Source organism: Lissotriton vulgaris, chromosome 7, assembly GCF_964263255.1.
Source record: "Lissotriton vulgaris chromosome 7, aLisVul1.2, whole genome shotgun sequence".
Lineage (NCBI taxonomy): Eukaryota > Metazoa > Chordata > Amphibia > Caudata > Salamandridae > Lissotriton > Lissotriton vulgaris.
Genome location: NC_141695.1, coordinates 1,230,838,111 through 1,230,859,366, shown reverse-complemented (window position 1 = coordinate 1,230,859,366; position 21,256 = coordinate 1,230,838,111). Strand labels below are relative to the sequence as shown.

The 21,256-nt window shown below is 39.9% G+C and overlaps 1 protein-coding gene across 1 annotated transcript in view; it reads right to left on the bottom strand.

Annotated features, from left to right (window-relative positions):
- The window catches only part of LOC147703290 (uncharacterized), a 177,933-nt gene that overhangs the window by 143,138 nt on the left and 13,539 nt on the right, over window positions 1-21,256 (bottom strand). The window contains exons 3-4 of the mRNA XM_086929486.1: window positions 17,174-17,236; window positions 10,060-10,119 (exon numbers count right to left, since the gene is read on the bottom strand). Of these exons, the coding sequence (XP_086785612.1) occupies window positions 10,060-10,119; window positions 17,174-17,236 (123 nt within the window). The remainder of the gene's footprint in view (window positions 1-10,059; window positions 10,120-17,173; window positions 17,237-21,256) is intronic.

The following is a 21,256-nucleotide window of genomic DNA, read 5'->3' as shown; positions in this document are numbered from 1 at the left end:
GCTGGGATTTGAGACATTGGAAAACTTTAGAAACATCTCAAAGACTAAAGTGCACTTTGGTGGCAGACAGATAGTTACATTTCTAATAGTTTCAGAATGCCTGGCTTGCACGTGTTATAACTGTAACACTGACTTACTTGACCTGGAAATGGCTGCAGCCATTGACACAATACTCCATTAAATGTACAGGTATATGCACAGATTGGTGTTATGTGGCAATTCTAAGCGGATGGTGCTGTTTCATACATTTTGCAGTGCCACTGTCTTTGAATGTGAAATAACCTCTACTATCCTCGTCCATTGACAGACTGTGGGTAACCCCTCTATGTGATTTTCTAGCACTCACTGCGTAGCAGGCTCTATGGTGTATAAAGTGTGTGTGTCTCTGACTGTTATGCAGTGTTTAATTTGAGCCAGTGGTTTCCGGTACTGAAAGAGCAGTTTAATGTCAACACTGGAACCTATGAGAGTCTGCCACATGGTGGCGCTATTTGTTTAATTTAGAGACATGCTGTCACCTCAGTACTGGAAATAGCATGCACGGGGGCTTAATGTATTTAAGACAGTGGCAAAGGAACAGGGAGCGCAAGTGCCTATATTAATAGCTCTACGAATATATTTTCCTAATATTACCAATATTCTATTCCCATCCCTTACAATCTAATTCATGACCATTCATTCTAAAAGTGCAGTTGAATGAGAAATTCTTGCCTTTTGCATTATGCCCTTGGAGTGTTGGTTTCAGTAGAGAATAGAATAGCATAACAAAACCAAGCATAGGATAGCAAAGCAAAACATAGCATAGCATGACAAAACATAGCATAACATGACAAAACATAGCATAACAAAACACAACACATACCATAACAAAACATAGCAAAACAAAACATATAATAGCATAGCAAAACATAGCATACCAAACACAACAAAACATAGCATAGCAAAACAAAGCATAGCATATTAGAACACAACAAAACATACCATAGCATAACAAAACATAGCATAGCATAACAAAGCATAGCATAGCCAAACATAGCATAGCATAACAAAACAAAGCATAGCATAACAAAACACAGCATAGCATAGCAAAACAAATCACAGCATAGGATAGCAAAACATAGCATAGCATAACAAAACAAAACATAGGATAGCAAAACAAAACAAAGCATAGCATACAGCATCACTCCGCACCACCACAGAATCACTCAGGGGCACCTTAACATCACTATGCGCTACCACAGCATTACTGAACGCCACTGCATCACTCGTACGCCATTACAACATCACTCAGCGCCACCACAGCATTAATCTGTGCAACCATTAAACAACACCTGGTTCAAATATGTTCTCTCAATGTTTCAAGATTTATTACAAATGTAACGAAAAGATGTTAATACTTCACTTCTGTTCTTTGATTTTCCTCACAATACAATACACTGAACATAATCTTCACAAAAGTTGTTTACAAAACTTTAAGCTATTGCCATTATAAATTACAATAACTTTTATTTAAGTATTAATTATTGAAAAAAAATTAAAAGCTATTGTTATTTGTAATATCAATACATGTAAGTCACGTAAATACAACACATATTGCATTACAAATGCTATAGATGTCACATTTGCGAAAGTTAGAACTATTGGCATTGTAAATGACAAAGCTATTATTTTCGCTATTTTCAAAAACAAAGCATGAAAAAAAAATTGTCATTTACAATACCAATAGCTCAAACTTTCCTAATGCAAGACCTATTGCATTGCAAATGCTTGTTTAATAAAGGAGATTATGTGATTTGCCCAGAATCACAGGATGTTGAGGGTCATTGCTGAGACTCTAGCCCACTTTCCCAGATTTGAGATTGACGCCATACCCGTTAAGCCACATACTTTCCCCAGCGTATAATGGATGAATAAGTAATGCTGAAGAATGTGTCTCTAGTGCATCTCCCTTGTAAGTAGATTTGAAAAGCCAGGCACATCTTTAAAAGACAAATAGTGGAAGGAGATGAAAGGAATTACTTAATAGTATTTTTTAAATCATTCTTCTTAAAAATCTTTAAAGTAACCAATCTTGTTAATGTTAACATTCAAAATACACATCGTTCTGGAAGCCACATCAGTTAAATATCATAGTAAGAATATCATATAATATAAATATGTTGTCATAAATGTTATTTAGAAAAATATCACCCATTGGTTTTAATGCTCGAAAGTATTCACCCAATGGGATGATATTTCTGTAAGTGCTATTTAAGACACACCATTTAAGTCAGGCAATATTTCTTTAAGCAGTACTCTGACATAAAAGTACTCAGAGGCATAATTGTTTTTTTTGTTTGATATAAAGGCTCCAGAATAATAATGTTTGCCTCCATAGGGAAAATGACAAGCAAACGTTGATATAAGGAATGCTGCAGCTAATTGCAGCCAGGGCTGAATTCCACTTGATTGTTTTATGCTTACTATTCCACTAGACAGCGACCCAGCCATATGCAAATCAGTCTTGATCCTACTTCAATAGGAACTGCACAGCCCTAAATACTAGGCCACGTCTCCTCCACATATGAACACAGCAACCACATACCAGGTTCAGCCTGATTAGACCTCAACAGTGATGTGTGGTTGGAGTCTTCTGGCACTCTGAGAATGGGACCCTTTTCTGGGCATAAATGTGTCACTTTAGCATGAACAGCAAAAACTGATGTCCTCCATAATTTTTCCTGCTCAGAAAAATTATGGAGACCCGGGACCAGGGTTCGATTCCCGGCGCGGCAAGTTTCTGGACCAGGGTCAGCGGACTCGATAATTCTCTCGCCTCGGTGCCCACTCTGATCAGGGATCACACTCGGCAACTCTGGGCATTTGCTTGCCTCATCTTCACTAACGGCCCCACCAGACCGCCGGGGATGCCTGGTCTCACCCTGGAGATACCCATTAAGGGACCATCTCTCAGGGAAACCAGGAAAGGTTTCGCAGCGGTCGAAGCGCCTTGGGACCCTCCGGGTAAGTAGTGAGCTATATAAATGCCTGTACATTTACATTTTACATTTACATTTGCGCGGGGTCAACACTGATTTGTATATGGTTGATTCTTGCCTGAGATTGTATGATGGCACACTAAAGTATACAAAAAAGTGATAGACGCAGTGCTCAAATTAATGTCAGCAATTATTCGGGGCACATCCTAGCCCATCGTTATTTTGCAAACTATATCATCTGAGTTTGGAGCCTGCCATATGCAAATCAGTCTTGACCCTACTCCAGTGGGAGCAGTCCAGCTCGAACTGCCAGGCCAGGTTCTCTCGGAACCAGAATTCAATCAACGCAGGACTGTTTTCGCTCTAGTTAATGCTCAACAGCTAGATATAGTTTTTTTGTACGCTTTGATGTGCCAACCTAAGTGGGAAGGTGTGCCCACCCAGAGGTGAGCACCAAGCATACTCTGCCAATGGAACCAAGCTGAACCTTTCTTATGGGTGTTTGGAAACCCAAAGGCTCCCAATTGTAACAATCTCTGTATTGTGTGAGTACTGGATGGTATAGAGGGACCCCCAGCCCTTCCAGTTAATAATCTCATGGCTTCTCTCTTGTGCCCCAAAGGAGTACCTTTCTATGGGCTTTATAGTAGAATGGGCACATCGATCGTTGACCGATATGACCCAAGTTTCTCCCCCAAGCCCGTTCAAAGTCCGCCTCCGTAACTAAAGAATTGTGATGCCATTCTCCAAGCGTGCAGGAAAACTGAGGTGCCACCCATTGACTCCAACCTCATTACGATCTTTCCAGACTAAAACCTCAGGCAACAGCACAGACCCTTCTCCGAAGTCAAGCAAAAACTCAAAGCGATTAGGTTTATCTACATGTTGCTTTTCCCACCGTGTCTCAAGGTCCTGCACAACATTAAAGCATGATTCTGCGATGTAACTGATGGGGCATTGGACTGGCTTCAGGTAAGCAAAACCATGGACAGCCTCTTCTGTCTAGAGAAGATCGTTTTTGTGACAGCCTACCGTAACAAATGGGCTGCCCTGGTAGACGTTGCTCCCGCCAGGAGAAATATTGCATAGGAGAAAATGTGGCACGAGACAAAGATCCACATAGCACTGAAGACCACTGTAATGCCATCCCAGGCCAGACCATGGAAAATGCTTATTATAACTGACAGTGTTCCTCCTGTGTATACATTTACCTGTTGATGGACTGGGTTCATATCTGACCGCAGATGGTAGAGGAGCTAGGTGCATGTGTCGGGACGTGTGCACATGTGGTGCATCTTCCTTACTTAAGCAGCGGGTCTTGAGCTGTGCTATCCCCACATCACAAGTGTAGCCCACATCTGAACTAGAGCCAAAGTGCTAAGCCATGGGTTCAACTTACAGTTCTAGTCATAACAATTTAATGGGCAACAGTTGCTTCTTGAGTAGAAGTGTGGGGAGGGGGAAGTTAATTTAAGAGGGGACAATATTCCCATACCTCAATGTAGGCTTCCCTCTGTGACATGTTGGTATCCAATTTTACCCAGTGACGTAAGCATAAGACACAGCCTACTTCAGTACATTCAACATTCTTTACTGGAATGTGAATCGCCTTAATGACAAGATTAAGAGGAGTACTGTCATACATTTTGTCAGAAGGCATTCCCTGATCATCCTCTTCCTCAAAGAGACTGACCTAAAAGGGACCACGTGGGTATTCCTCGGTAGATGGTTATGACAGGGTATTTCATTCTGGATTCATGTCCTGCTCTCAAGGGGTTGCCATACTCTTCCATATAAACTCCTCAATTATAGTTCAACAATCAAAAGAGGATCCTCTAGGCAGATATGTAGCAAACATTGGTCCTTGATCTATGTGTACTCCCCACCCTCCTCACTAGGCATCACTTTACACACTTTCACTGATCTCATGGCCGAATTACTGCCTGAGAAACTAGTAATAGGTGGAGATTTCAATGCTGTTATGAACAAGCAGAGAGATGTATGATGCATAGGACCTGATAAGACCTGCCATCCAACATGATTCTCAGATTGGAGGTCTACTTTAGGTCTGGTTGATTTTTGGCATGAAAGGGGGGATAGGTAGAGTGGATACACTTATTGATCAACAGCACACAACTATGTTTTCCACCTCAACTACTTTGTCCTACCACAAGAGTTCTCATTAGATGTCTCTAAAATATTCATGCTCCTCAGAGGAATCTCAGACCATTCACCACTCCTACTGTAATATAAAAGCCTCAAGTGTAGACTCAAATATTGGTGGAAGTTTATTCTGTGGTGGGTATTGTCTGACAACATAGTCGCCTCGCTGCATGAAGACCTAGAAGAATAATTTGTGCTTAACCTCAATCAGTGGGCTCAACAGTGACACTGTGGGAGGCTGTTACAACTGTTATTCACTGGTTTCTAATGTCACTCGTCAAGGCAGAATGCTGAAAACACAAGGCTAACATCATGGCCCTTGAGTTAAAGGTGCTAATCCTGAAGCTAGAGGTTGTCCAATCAGTATCCTCCCTCTACTTTAACAGCTTGAGATATTGAGGGATCAACCGAGGACTGTAGCAAAAGATACTGCCAAGCAAGTGTGGCTGGCTTACCAAAGCTGCATATATGAGTTTGGCAACAAGTTTTGTTAATTGCATCATAGGCTGGCAGCTGGCACCCTACTACCTGAAGAGGTTGCCAATAATTTGATTACAGATTCATAGGGTATCGCACGTGCAGCTTACTATCAAGCCTTGTTTGCCCCGGTCACACAACCGCATAATGAACTTATAACGCCACCATTGCAGATTTCAATCTACTCTCACTATCATGAGCAGACAGAGAAGCCCTAGACTCACCCATGTTGCTGAAAGAGATTCTCAACTGCAAGGCAGCGACTGGTGCCTTAGAATCAGGAAAAAACCTGGGCTACAACGTATTCCCATTAGAACTGTTTTTTCAAATATGTGCCTCTGATGAGCCCCCATTTTCATCATTATTTTCAGAATCAACACAGAAAGGCTGTTTTCCCAGCGACAGGCAGATGACACAATCATGGACCTACATAAATCAGGAAAGTCTCCAGATCTTTGCTAATAATTCTTCCAATTTCCCTCATCAATGTAGAGACAAGGATTTATGCCAAAATCCAGGAGAATAGCTTAATAAAAGTCATCACCTCCTTAATTGATTGGGATTGCTTTGGCTTTAGGTGGGTTAGGTGGGCCCTTTTGTACCAGGTCTTGGAGAAAATGACTCTCGGTCCCCGCTCACTCGTCTACCTCTACCTACCAAAACCCAGGACCCGAGTGGGAATACTAGTTAACAAATGCCTATCCAATTAATTCCAGATCAAAAGGGGTACGGGAAAGGGGATTCCCACTGTTCCTCTCCCCTTAACCACCGTGATTGAGACTCTGGTTAAATTGCTAAGAAGATACATGCAAAATAGGGCATTGAGTGGTGCAACCTCCCGGAAAACTGCATCTCTCTCTCTATACAGATGATATGCTGCCTTTATCCTGTCCTAGCAACAAGGAGGCTTGTACAGATATTAATAGTATATGAATAAGCAGCGGGACTGAGAGTAAAGAGGGACAAATCCCTTTGAGTACTGATTGCGGGCACGATAGGAGAGGTTCCATGGCAACCAAAGCTTTCACTAAGAACAGACCATTTTGAATACATATGGATTCATGTTGCCTGATCGCCTCAGCAGACCTGGCATCTTAATATCCCTTTACTCATGGAGCAGCTCAATAAGTACCTGGACAGATGGTGGACACTCCATTAATTATGGGCAGAATAGCACTCATAAAATTATAGCACTTTCTAAGCTCTTATATACTCTGCAAAACTTCCCACAGACTGTCCTGAGATCCCTCTTTAATAACGTACATACCACAGTTAGGAAACTTCTATAGATGGGCAAGCAACCACGAATATCGGTGAAATGCAGGCAATCCAAATTTGAGGAAGGCCTTGCAATGGCAGACATCCAGCTGTTCTTTCAGGCTGCCCACCTTACAACTGTTAAAGATTGGATATTTGGAGATAGGTTAGACTTAGGGTATTGACAGGAACTAGATCTGATCTACAACAGGGGTCCACTGCATATTTTATATCAGACTAAAACCCAAACTCGCCTCTTTAGACCCACAACATCAAGGTTGCATGCTTGACATGCAGCCTTAAAGGTGAGTGAATGGCACTGCAAACCACGCAGGAAACTCTTAAATGGTTGAGCAATTGACTCCCCTACAAAACACTAGCCCTAGCAATTAAAGGCTGAGATAACATCAAGATGTTTACATTGGGAGATGTTTGTAAGGGTGATGCCATCAAACAATACAAGGACTTACATAATAAGTATAGCCTATTAAGGTCCCAGATTTTCACATTCTCAAATTGCATCACATACTGTACCCCCTCCAGGAGGAACTCCAGTATCTACCTGAATTTTACCCTCTAGAAGCCAAACTGATCTTAGTGCCAATGGGGAAAGGCGGTATATCATAGTTTTATAGATCAGTGAAAACTAGTGCTTAAGACCTTTTGGTCCTTCTAGGGGCAACTTCGGAAACCAAACTATAAACATTAGACAATAATAAATGAAAAGAAGTCTTGGCAGCTCCATACACCCTGACCATTTCAGCCCAAACCTGGCAAATATGATATTGCCATAGATTATACTATACCCCAGATCAGCTGCATAAAATGAACCGTGCATACCCACCGGTATGCGACTGCATCAGATCTACAATAGGTACTTTACTACACGTAGCTTGGGAATGCCAGACATAGAACATTATTGGAGAAGAATCCAGTATTTCCTATCCACATCACATCACATCACTTGGGCACTCACTAGGTCTTGCACCCAAAGTGCATTTACAGGGGCTTATGGAGAAGCAAGGGGGGAACTGCACTAGCCTCACCCTTTTAGACCTTGGTTACCTAGGGCTAGCTGTACGACATTATGCGACTTGCACATTGCGTCACTTTACTACTCGCAAAATGCAATTTACATCAGTGTCTAAGACACTATTAGCGATTCCTAATGGCATCGCAAATTGCCTGCCTCATTAATAAAACATGGTACATTCCATTGTGACTCGCTATTAGGATGGGAAGCCCCTTTTTAATAAAGAGAGTTGCAAACGCTATTTTGCGAGTCACCGACTCGCAAAATAGCATTTTTGCATGCCAGTGCCCTTTTTTGCGGTCTCAAACGGGACAATTAACCGTTTGCGACTGCAAAAAAATGGTGGTACATCTGGCCCTAAATCACTAAGTGCGATATAGCCAAACACTGGAGAATTCCACTCCCCCAAGTTACTAGAATGGAAACAGGGAATGGACCACAGTTGCACACTCGAGAAGGCTGTTTATACAGCCAGATGTTGCCCCTACGAACACAACAAAGTCTGGAAATTATGACCTCGCACACTTTAGTCTGATGCAAACTTTACACACAATTGTTATATACCCTAGAGGACTGATGGAGAAAGTCATGATGGTTCCACTGACAACATTAGCTTTCTGCACTGCAAATAAACACTTTAGCACTCAATCTCTTATCGTATTACACGTTACGATTACAGACGTTTGGATTACCTCACATGTAAATCATACAGTAATAACTTATGTCATCCATATATGCCATATTTGTTTTACTTGTCCTTCAAGAATTCAAAACAATAAAAATGATTAAAAGAAAAGAGATCAACAGCTATCTCTACAACCGTGGATGGCGCTTCATTAAGAAGAATGTGTTATGAACTCCTGATCAGAGAGAGTCGAACTCATACATCACTGAGATCTTTGGTGTTGAGCAACAACTGATACTGAACCATGTCACAATAGTAGATGAGGGTTTTGCATCCTTTTAATAAAATAATTCTGTAGAACTAGTCAGTCAGAACAAAGTAGTACATTACTGCAACTTATGCCGCTGTAACACACCTGTCTCACCTTATTGTTTGTTAAATACCCTTCCGGGTACATATTTATCTACTTATTGCTTTAGCTATTGAACTCATTGTATTAGTTTGTAAAGAAAATACTAAACTTCCCTATTTAACTTGTTGTACAATATTTGTGTTAGTAATAAACAAGATTGAAGTGATGCTTGTGATTTGTTTAACCATAGGCATTCAAACAGAGAAGCATCCCAACTCATAATTCGTTTGCATATCATGCCACCTCAGTTTGAAATCAGTCATATGCAAATTAGCCTTGACCCTGGCCCTCATGGGAACAGTACAGCCTGAACTGCCAGGCCAGGTCCTTATCGTAATGGGAAAAAAGCAGCCTAGGAACAGTTTCCTCCTGATAAGAGCTCATCAACCAGACTTGGTTCCAGTAGGAGCGTGCGCATGGGACCCTTGCAATTAGTCTAACCACTGGCAATCAATCCGGGTAGCATCTAAACCCATTGTTCTTTTGTTCACTGTGCTACCTCAGTTTGGACCCAACCATATGCAAATCAGCATTTACCCTACTCCTCATGGGAACAAGTTTTTGTATACTTCAGCGGGTCACCCTAAGAGGGATGGGTATACCTAGACATGGGTCCCATGCACATTGTTTTACTTGAACCAATCTATTCCTGGCTGATGAGCCCTTATCTGGCTGAAACCTGTCCTAGGTTGCTTGTGTTCTGAATCTCGGAGGACCAGGCCTGGCTGTTCCCTTTGGAGCAGGGTTAAGACAGATTTTCATATGGCTGGATCCAAACTGTTGTGATAGTGTGTGCAAATAATGATTACATGGGATAGGGCCAGAGAAATTACCAGTGGCAGAGATTATTTCAAGCATTTTATCCATCACTATTTGCATACTTAAGTCTGAAGAAAGAACAGCCATAAAGTAAAATAATACCTCTCTCCTAAATTGATGGATACATTTTCTAAAGCAGCATTTTTTGCCACTGGTTGGTTTATTATAAGCAGCTTATGTTTGTTGGGAAATTGTGTCTTTTTACATTGTAAAGATGGCGCACTAGTAAAAGCTCTAATGATATATCCCAGAGAAGTTTTCCAAAGAGATAGATACAAGATTTAATATTGCTTACCATTGTTTTGCGTAGGTTTGTGAGAGCCGTTGCTAATTCTTTCACATTTACTTCACCTTTCTAAAAGAAACAATGAGGAGGATGGATTATTGTAATGAAAAAGGTAATATAACACATATAAAAAAATAGATTCATACAACTATCATCCATCAGACAGTGAACAAGGACATCAGGATAACTGCAAAGCTGGAACGGAATTGCACAATGATTCCCTGAAAGATGCTCAATTAGGCAAAATAGCATGATACTCAAAATTCAGTGGTGGCTCAATTTTTCTGGATCGTGGAACAGGTGGAATTTTACAGACAGACTGGCCAGTGTGTTTATGCACTGTGACTGAATGCATCCAGGCCAGGAAGCCATGTTCAAATCTACTGTTTTATCTCAAAGGAGGTGCATGGCCTGCCCATTAGAAAACCTGCAGCAGTGGCATGGGAATGGTTTTACTACAAAAAAGGAGGAAGGCTTCGCTGTGGGCAACTATATAGTTTGAGAATTTTGTGGATCTAAACTGATAATTATGTATCGGGAAAGCTTTTGTGCATTAGGTCTGAGATTGCCTGGTAAGAATGAGTCAGCCAATCGCATAAGTTAACATGTCAACATTTTGAAACAAGGAAGAGGGGATTTAAACAAATAAAATCGGGGGTCTTAATTTTTCACCTAATTGGCTTACAAAATTAGCAGTCTCCCGACTGAATCGGGTCAGTTGGCATGTATGCATATGTTGCATGTCCCAGCCTTACTCACTTTCAATGTCTCTGGCCTGAAGTCTAAAATCACCAGGAAGTTCTGTGCGGAATCATTTCAATTGCTTTCTGCACCTGTTTATTTCCAGCAGTCAATTCAAAGTGTGTGGAGAACGGAAGCTCTGTAAAGGCATTAATCTTGATAATTGGCATTTCAAACAATGTTGAAACAGAATATCAAAATTATTTAGCCTCATGCCAAAATATTCAGAAACCTACATCGAACTGCATCATCCACAAGGAGCTTTTGTGGATGATGGCAATGCCTCCTCCTGGGCGGTCTTTTCTCAGGATCTTGTATCCATCGGGAATGGCAGTTGCGAGGTCGGGCGCAGCTGCCCAGTGGCCACCATTAAGTAGGAGTTGGGGGGTGTTCAGCTGGAAGGCGGGAGCAGGAGTGGGAAGGATATGCTGGAGGGGCTGCCAGGACAGCAGCGGCAGGGAGAGTGAAACTGTAAAAGAGAGAGCAAAAGAGAAACAAGGGTGCATAAGAGAAAATAGAAAGCAAAAAGGGAAAGGGGAGAGCAAATGAGAAAAGATGGAGCAAAAGAGAAAAGAGAGAGCACAAGAGGAAATAGGGACCAAAAGGGAAAAGAGAGAGAACAAGAGAAAAGAGGGAGCAAAAGGCAAAAGAGAGAGCAAAAAAGAGAAAAGAGGGCACAGAAAAAAAGCGGAACAGTGGAAGAGCAGAGTGCTCTTCCACTGGACCACCAGGGATGAGGAGCAGGCATGAGCCTGCAGGTGGACAAGGGCCTCAAACCTACGGTAGAACGGAGAGTACAGGTCTCTCAGGGCAGCACTTAGTGTTGGAGCTGCGCGGGGTAGAGCAGCCACACTCATAGGGTGGGAAGTGTTTTAAAATAAAATGTTATTTTAATATTTTAAAAATTTGTTTTTAATATGTATATTTTGTAATTGGTTAGTTGGATTAGTATTTATTTTCTTTATGAAGTGAATGTGTATGTAATTTTTTAAATGTATTTAAAGTATCACATTTAATGTGTATTAATATACATTTTCGTGTCATGTTTGTGCGTAAATGTATAAACAATAGATTTTTAAACATTTATTCAATCCTATTTTGCTTTTTGGGTAGGTTGTTTAGTTTGTAGAGCAGGGTCAGAAGTAATTTAAGTATATTTTTTAATGCTTTAAATTCATCAATTATATGTTAATGTGTGAAGTTGTTCATTAAATAGGCAAATTATCTACATATATTTTTGGGAACAATTCATAATTATTTCGGTCTTTTGTATAATTGTTGAATATATATTTAAAAATGCATTTTATTTATTTCTTTTAATTGTTGTTTGTGTTTGTTCTGTATTATAACTTATTATAATTAGTTTTTGATTGTATATTTTTGTTAGTTTGTTTGATTTGTAGGTAAGGCTGTGGAAGTATTTTCAAATATATCTGTATTAATTCTTAATTGCAAATATTTATTATTAATTGGAAAAACTGTTTCACAATTATGTCATTTAAGTGATAAGTGATTTATATTGATTTTATACATTTTTGGTTATACCTATTTATTTTTACATTCATAAATACCTGTTTTAGGTAATTTGCATTTCCAATTATTATGCTTTTGTTATGTCTATTTATCTATATTTTTTACTTTTTTAAATGTATTATTATGTTGTGATTTCAAATGCTGCATTTTATTTACAATGATTCAGATTTATTTACGTATTTAATATATTGTGTATGTTTTGTTTTTAGCTGTGATCATTATTTAGGTCTTTATTTTACAATATGGGTATATGTATACTTTAATTCTCTAAATTTCTTTTATTTTTTTGATTTTGGAATAGTAAATGTGATTATTTTAGAGATCTGCATTTTCTGTACAGCTGTTTAGGTGTGCATGCAAATAATAAATCTAATTCTTCCAAAATCCAACATTTTCCCCAATGTTGCTCAATTTAGAGTGGAAATAATATATTTGTAGAGGGAAATAATAACCCATCCCCCCTTAAGTGTCTAACAAGTTCCCCACTGTTACATACATTGGAGAGGGAATTTTAAATCTGACATCTCCAAAGTCCTACACTTTCCATGCTCTTTCTCAGGTTGTAGTGAACGTAGTAAATATAACCCCTACAAAGTCCAACATATTTACCAGTTGTTCAGTTTGGAGTGGGAATAGTAAATCTGACTACTACAAAATCCAACACTTTCCTTACTTTTGCTCAGTCAGGAGTGGGAACAGTAATTCTAACCGCTCCAATGTCCAACACTATCCCAACTGCTTCTCATGTTGTAAAAACCACTTGAAATCGTGTGTTTCAAGTGTTTGTCTCTCCTATTAAGTCACTAATTGGTACCTCTCTATCTATGGCAATAGTTTCTGAACGTTGGAAGACCTCATGGTCAAACCCTTTAAAAAAGCAAATCTCATCCCACGGAGGACAGTAATTATAGACCTATTTCACTACTCCTTGCTATTGCTAAGTTAGGTGAGACGTTTGTAGCTTATTGGCTTTCTAACTAGATGGAAAAGCATAATTTATTGTATGAGACTCAAATGACTTTTAGACAGCAATGTTGAACTTAGTCAGGCTTAGTGACTGTGCTGGACCAGGATAAAGCTAGACCTTGTCGCCACTTTTTACACAGTAGATCCTGCTTTTCAAATTAAGCGTTGAGAGTGAATGGGTAATATGCTGCTGCTCTCAGCTGGGTTGACACATTTTTTGATGAATAGGAAAGAAATACTGAAATTACCTTCAATTTCTCCTATTCTATTTAATATGTATATGAGACCATTTGCAGCGGTATTCAAAAGAATTGTATATAAAAATATTTTATATTCAGATGACTCACAGATTTTTTTGGTAGTGAAAAATGTATGGGTAGAGCCTTCTGGGACTGAACTCTTCCAAGACAGAGGTGATTGCCTTTGGAAAAGTCAATCTCTGGCCCCAGTTGATGTGGCCTACCATTTTGGTGAGCCCTCCTATAGCATTAAAAAAAGTAAAAAGCTAAGGATTGCCAATGGCTAAACATCTGAGCTGTCTTACGCAAATAAGTGTGGTGGTCTCTTTCTTGTTTTTTACAACTTAGGCTACTTCATAAGTTCTTCCATTCAGCCTAAATAAGTGTACAGTGGTTGTGGCTACTGCAGCAATCAACTCCTTGTAAGCTTCAACAAGTGCAAAATGCTGTGAGAATGGCACTTTTTAGCATACCTAAATGGGAAAGTGTCTTTGGATTTGTAAATCCTCTCTTCTGGCTTTCATTGGAATGACTTACATAATGTAAAACTCTGTGACTTTGCCATAAGGCAGTTCACAGTACAGTTCAAAATGCTACGCAAAATTTGGTAAAAATAAAACTACTAGAAATCTACACTCAGATAATCGACTCCTTCTGCATGTGCAGACGGCGGACTATAAAAGAACTTGTGGCAGAACTTTTTTGGTGCTAGCTGCACAGCTGTGGAATTAATGTAAAATTTGTCTTCAAGCTCAGACCTGCTTGTTGTCCTTTTTAGAAAAGGTGTGAAAACATATCTGTTTACTTAATGAAGGGCAATAGAGATATCAGGGTATGTATCACTGAAATATTCAGGCGCCAAGAAGCCTTAGGGCAAATGTTGGCACATAAAAATCACAAAATCCAATCAAATCAGTAATTCTGACTCCTCCAGTGTCCAACATTTTCCCTACTGCTGCTTATGATGCAAAGGACATCTTTTCCTAGTGTTGATTAAGTTGGACTGAGAGACATACATTTTCTTTTCTTGATGTATGTGCCTTATACCTTTGTTTGCATGGGGTTGCAAAAGTGTGTTTTTAATTGTATATTAAGGGCCTGATTTGGATGCGGTTAGGAAGGCCTCCTAATGGCATTTGCTCTGTTTAAATGTGTCTTTCCAACCGACTTGGAAACGTTTCAACAGACTGAGGATTTTGCGAGTTAGGCGTTAGGAATATACCAATCCAAACCCGTCTGCATTTGGAATGACCAAGCCATATGGAGCAGAATTGTACATCTTTACGGCCCGTGTTTCCAAATGACTGAGTATGTTGCTGGATTTGGACATCCCTTCCAAATCGTGCCGTCCGACTCGAATCGGCAGTCGGAATCAGACTTTGGGGGCCCACAGTGGGCCCCCCTGCACATGGAGCCTTCCCAATAAGGCCCTTGAGGGTACCCATGGGTATACTCTTACCAGCCATGCACAGTGTGGCAGGCAGGGGTTGCCCACTACAGGGTGCCCGATTCTTCCCAGCCACCCCTTTCTTCAATGGGAGCCTACTCATTTGGTCGGAACAAAGGCTCCCATTGAAGTCAATGGGAGTCCAACCAAATTGTATCTGGAAGCATCCGGATGCATCGTATTCGGCTGGTTGGACTCTCCAGATCTGATTCGTTTGGAATCCATTACCAAACCCATTCAGTTGGGAAGCTTTCCAAACTGCATCGGAATCAGGCCCTAAGTTGGAGTAACAATGGTAATTATTTTTTCTTGTTTTCAAGTTGTATGTATTTTTTATTTATGTTTTAGGATTTAATTAAAACAAGTACTTGTGATTATATTTTAAGTTTTTTATTAAAAGGTTTTTAAAAGTCTATTTGTTTTAGTAGTTATTGATTATGTATAGTATTTTAACTCTTATGATAGTATTTTATGTTTTTTACGTGATTTTGTTTTAAAAACTTTGAGGAATTTTAAATGAAGTTGTGCATTTTCTAATTTTTATGATTTAATAAGTATATTTTATAATTTAAATAATGTTTCTTTTTTAATTATATATCTATATATTATATATACACATACATATAGTTATACAGTTTATTATAATTTACTTTTATTAAATGATTTAATTAACCTTTAATTGAGTTTGGAGTGGGACTAGTATTCTGAACCCTGCCAAAGTCCAACATTTTCATAGCTGTTGCTCATTAAGGAGTGAGAATAGTAAACCTGAGCATCCAAAGTCCAATACTTTCCATTCTGTTGCTTAGATTGAATTTTGTTTGAAGTTACATATGTATTCATATGTTTAACTTAAATTTATGTTTACTTTTCTGTATTTTATATACATATATATTATATTTATATATATATATATCAATTTGTTGTTAAATTTATTACAGTTAGTTTTAATTATAAAAACGATTAAATATATACCTATCTGTTTTTTCGATATTTTGTCCACAGAATTATTGTAGTCAATATTATTGCACTTTACGTGGTAAATATTTAAAATTGATATTTGAGGATTGGCTAAAAATTGTGAAGATATAATATTCAGTTGGAAACTATAAAATATGTGGAACTGAGAAACCTACTATAAATCCACATAAACTTTGCAGCAGAATGGGATACTTTTATTCACAAAGCTCTGCTGCTGCTAGTTACCCTAAGACCAACCCAGATCACCACAGCACCCTTCAGGCAACATATATGAAGCAATGCCAAGTCCTATAAAACAGACTATTTTTGTATTAGATCATCTTAGGATATCAGAAACATATCATAGGTTCCCAGAATGATGTCACAGTAATAGAATACCTAGGGGGATATTCTCGAGCACGTGTGTTAATCATCACAAAATTTGCCTAACACAACTTTGCATATCACAGTCTATCGTGGGCAAATAACAGCGTCTTAACGTTGTATTCTCAACATGGCGGCACCATGCAATAGTTCCACGATAACATGCCAAATGATCGCATTAAAGCGAACGTGATGCAGAAAAAACGAACGCAAAAAAAGTTGCGATGTCCCAAATTCAGATGCCTCATGCGGGAAAATGCACCATAAAAGCAGTCAAAAATAAAATACATAAATAAACTGTGTGGTCTCTAGCTGTTCCTGCGCAGTGTGTGAGAAGTGCAGGTGCTGGGGTACAGAGCTGATGATGGCATCCAATACACGTGTGAGGAACTTGGATAGGGCTGGCTGTGTGACTCCTCCGATTCTGGCAGTTGTTGTTCCGATGGTACCAGAGGCCAACAAGCACAGCACAGCCATCGGCTTTGTCTGTGAGGGATGTTGGTTGTCCGCTGTGTTGGTACCACCAGCCTATGGGCAATGAGGGTCAGGATGCAGAGCTTGGTTGTCCTTTTGGGACTGTAGTGGGCAATGTTATCCTCTGGTGTTGAGTTTGTGGGGCTGGTGCGTTTTCCGAAGTTCCGCAAGACTAACATTTTTTGGCCCTCTAGATGAAGTTTTACGACTTCCTACAGGCAGAATGAATGAGGGATTTTATGTGCTGGCCTGAGAGTAAATGGCCTCTAAGGCATGACCCCCCTGAAGCTTTATCTAAACACTAGGGTTGAACAGATTGCCTAAGCAATGTTTCTACTTAGAAGTGTAGAGAGGTTAAAAGAAAAGAATTCTGACTTACATTGTTTATGTAACAGCATAGGAAATTCATAAGACTTTTTATGAAGGCACGGGTATCTTTAGTCTGAAATAGAATTGAAGGTACAAAGTGAAAAACAAGCATTATATTTTACAAAATTGATGATGACAAAATTGATGATGACTTTTGCATTGACCCCAAACATAGTTCAGTTCAGATAAAAATGCTCACCAGATGGATCAACCTAATTTAACTTCAACTGAAAATCGTCTAGTTTCTTTAGGAAATCTTGACTACATAGGAGATTGCAACAGCTGAATTTATATTAACGTTGAAATAGAATTAAGGGAGAAGTTCAGCCCGTAACTTACCCTCTACCTTTAAGGTTTCTTCCAGAAATCCGTGGATTTTCAGTTACCTGTGAGCTCGGAATAAGTCCCAAAGAACCGCAAAAAACATTTCACAGGCAAACCGTTAATTATGCACATATTTTTATAGTCCTTTCAAATTCATTTGCCACTAGTTAAGTGCTTACTCCTATCAGTCCTCATCAATTTAGACTTGTTCAACATCTGCTGACACCAGATAAATAATATCTCCCACCCAGACCTTCAAGATGCTACAGGAATTTGTTTAATCCCTTTTGTTTGGTTGAGAAGATTGGTCACGATTCTCACAAAACTCAATTAAAAAGCAACCTACACATATTTTGTCACGAAGTGGTACCGTTTTTGCCTTTGGCAGCTTTCGCCTGCCAGTTAGACTCCTCAATCTTACTCATGAGCTATAATGAGGATCTGGAAGATTCTGTCTGCACTTGGGGTGGGTGGTGGTGAACACCACCGAAAGCTTGTCAAAAAAGGAGTTTTTTCAATGGTTTATTCATGAGCATGCAGGAAGCAATGTTAGCTGATTTGGCGTTTTGCAGTTTTTTATTTTTACTCCGAGGTCCAGGGAGATGAAATTCTCACTCATGTGGCTGTATCTGTCGCCTCCATGAATCTTTCCATGCATAAAATCACGTGCTTTCTCTCCGTTTTATGTCTGGCCAGAGGCAACTTTAGCTGTTTTGCGAGACTATGATTTTATAAAAAATCATAAATAGAAAAAAAACAAGTATATTCATAGGATGTGGGGTTAAGTCCAGAGCTGCCAATTGTGGAACTGGGGAACCAGGTCTTAGTCTTGGCATGGCCGCAACACCCTGTGATTCTGGGCAAATCACTTAATCTCCCAGCGCCTTAAAACAAAATTGTGTGACCCTGTGTAATGTAACTGGTGCTCATTTAAAGCGCTCTGATACCTTTGAATCGAGTTGGTGCTATGTAAAACTGTAAAACAAAAACATAGAGTGGCTTTCGGTTGGTGGTCTTCTCCATTGGTCTGTTCAGCTGCCATTCACATTTTGCTACCACCCACCACCGCATACAAATTAGGGTAGTAGGTCAGTCCACTTCAGCCATTGGCTCTACTCACTGTGAGCAACTGAATTTTCAACTACATATGTACTTGTCAATTTAAAAAGAAGTCCACTGTGACAGGGCTGATGGGCTAATCTCTGTATATATTTTTTTTATTTACGTTCTCTTTTTTTGCTTTGTCAGTGTTTACTTTTTGATATTTGCAGCATCACCCTGTAATGCAAACTGATGTTCTAAGGATCATGTCTTGGTTGCTCTGTGAGTACACCTACCAGTAGTGCTCAACTTGAACCCGTGGTTTCCGATGCTAGGCACTGACACTTAATCATCAACAACGGCGCTTATAGCGTGAACTCAACCCAAAGGAATTGGAGTGCTTTTCATGAGCACCAGTTAGGGACACGTTTATTTTCGGTAGGCACCAGGAGATTAAGTGATTTGCCTAGAAACAAAGGATGATGTGCTGACGCCAAGACTCAAACCTGGTTCCCCAGCTTCAAAGTCGGCAGGTCTGGCCTTCCGTCACATCCTTTCCTCACTTGTAGGGTGTCATGGTTAGTAGTTGGATCTGTTTTAGGCGGCGCTAACAGGAGAAATGGGCTATTGCATGCTGCCTCCTGACAAGAGCAAAGGCACTTATTATTTTTACAAATTAACCACCGCTAACAGCATGATTTCAACTATACATACCTTACAAAAATGGCACCTGAAACCTGATATGAATGAATAGCCTTAAACCCACGTTTAAATGGCTGCTCTAAACACAGCTGAACTCCTGTTATCAGGGGAGACACTGGAGGGGCGTGGCTTGCGCGACGTCTGGGATGGCAGCTTGACAGCGGAGCTCATGCGTCAACCGCCGCTTCCTCACACTTTTCGGGGGTTGCATTGGGGGACAAATGCTGTAAAGCCCACATTTGGACATTGGAACATGAGGTGAGCCTGGCGCTTCGTGTTTTAGCGCAATACAATGGCTTTCCAGGGCTAAATTCGGCGCAAATCGCTTTTTCAGATTCCGGCTGCCATTTTGACTCGCGTTTTCACACGATTTTCCCTTCAGCTGCATTGCTCTATGGATGGCTTCTCCCCTTCAACACTTTTCATGGCTGGCATTTTTATTGCAGTACTTTTCTATTTTTGGGCTCTACTTCCCTACAAATGCTGCCTATATGGTTTTTTCTGCGCTTTTTCTCCTCAGTATGACGTCTGACTGATTTTGCCGCCATTTTTAATACATTTTTCATGTTTTTCCTCATGTCATCTAACTGGAGCTCTGGACATCCTTCTGTGCAGTGAAGAATTGATAATTTGAGCCCCTTTTTAACGTTATTTTTACTTCTATATGGGGAAAGTGCGCAGTCTTAAATTCTCTGCATCTCTGCAGCAAAAAAATCAATTATATGCTCAGACTCTGACTCCACAATTCAAGATATGGAAGATAATCCTGCTCCAAGAATTGATTTGCAACATGGAACATCTCCCAAAATGAATACTGCCAGCAAGCTTCCAACAACGACAGCAGATACCGAAAGTCTAAAGAAAGATCCACCCTGTCCGACCTCTACTTCTTCCTCATCATCTATGGATCTCATAATGGAAGAAATACGTGCCCTCAAGCCATTTATGGAGATGACCACTAAAACTTTACAAACTATGCATGATAAATGGTCCTCGCTGGATTCTCGTGTTCTCATCCTAGAACAATCAACAGAATCTCGTCATACTTCCTGCTCTAGTATTTCTTCGATGGAAGTGGATATTCTTCAACTCAAACGTCACGCGGAGGATTTGGAAAATCAAAACTGCAGAAACAACCTTCGTCTTTATAGTCTTCCAGAACTTTCGGAGGGGTCAAATCCTAATGCCTTCTTTCAAACTTTTCTCCCAAAGATTCTGGACTTACCGGCCTCATTTACCATCAACATCCCAAGAGCCAATAGACTGGGTCCTAAAGTGTCTAACAATCCTCGAGGTGTCATCATGTTGTTTCTGCAAAATGCCGATCTTCTATAGGTTCTCTCAGCGGCCAAAGTTAAAAGCAAATTATATGGGAGGGTCATCGCCTATATCTGTCACAGGACGTAGCTAAAACAACAGCTGATCGTCGGAAAAAGTTTCTGGACATTCGTCCTCAATTACGAGCTCTCTACGCTAAATATGGCTTGCTTCACCCCTGTCTCTTCACGGTTACTTACAAAGACAAAACCACCACGTTTGAAGATCCAGTGGCTCTACAAGAGTTCTTTCGTCATCAAGGAGCAGATGCAATGGACGCCTCTGGAATTGGTTAATTGCTTAACTGGTTTTTATAATGGTTTAACTGGTTTTCCATAGCGTTGGTAATATGGTTATGTTCTCTGTCTTGTTGATCTTTAAATGCCGTTCTTTTGTATGCATATACCTCTTTTTTCTCATGTTCCCTTCTCTTATTTACTACCCTCATTTCTCTTTTTACAGATGTCATTGTCTTCCTTCCTTACCCGATGTGCCCCTTCTGTTTCGTATATTCCAGATGTTTTGTAGCTGCTGTTTGTTGCGCTCTCCTTGTCCGCCGTCGTCGTCTTTTGGCGTCACCACCCTGATTTTTCGTTTGTTCTCGTAAGTATGTTTTTCAGTCGTCTGTATTTGACATGTACTGTCTTCTTGTTTCTTATCCTTTTTTCTTATTTCTATACCTTATTGCTCTTTTCTCTTTCTTCTTCTC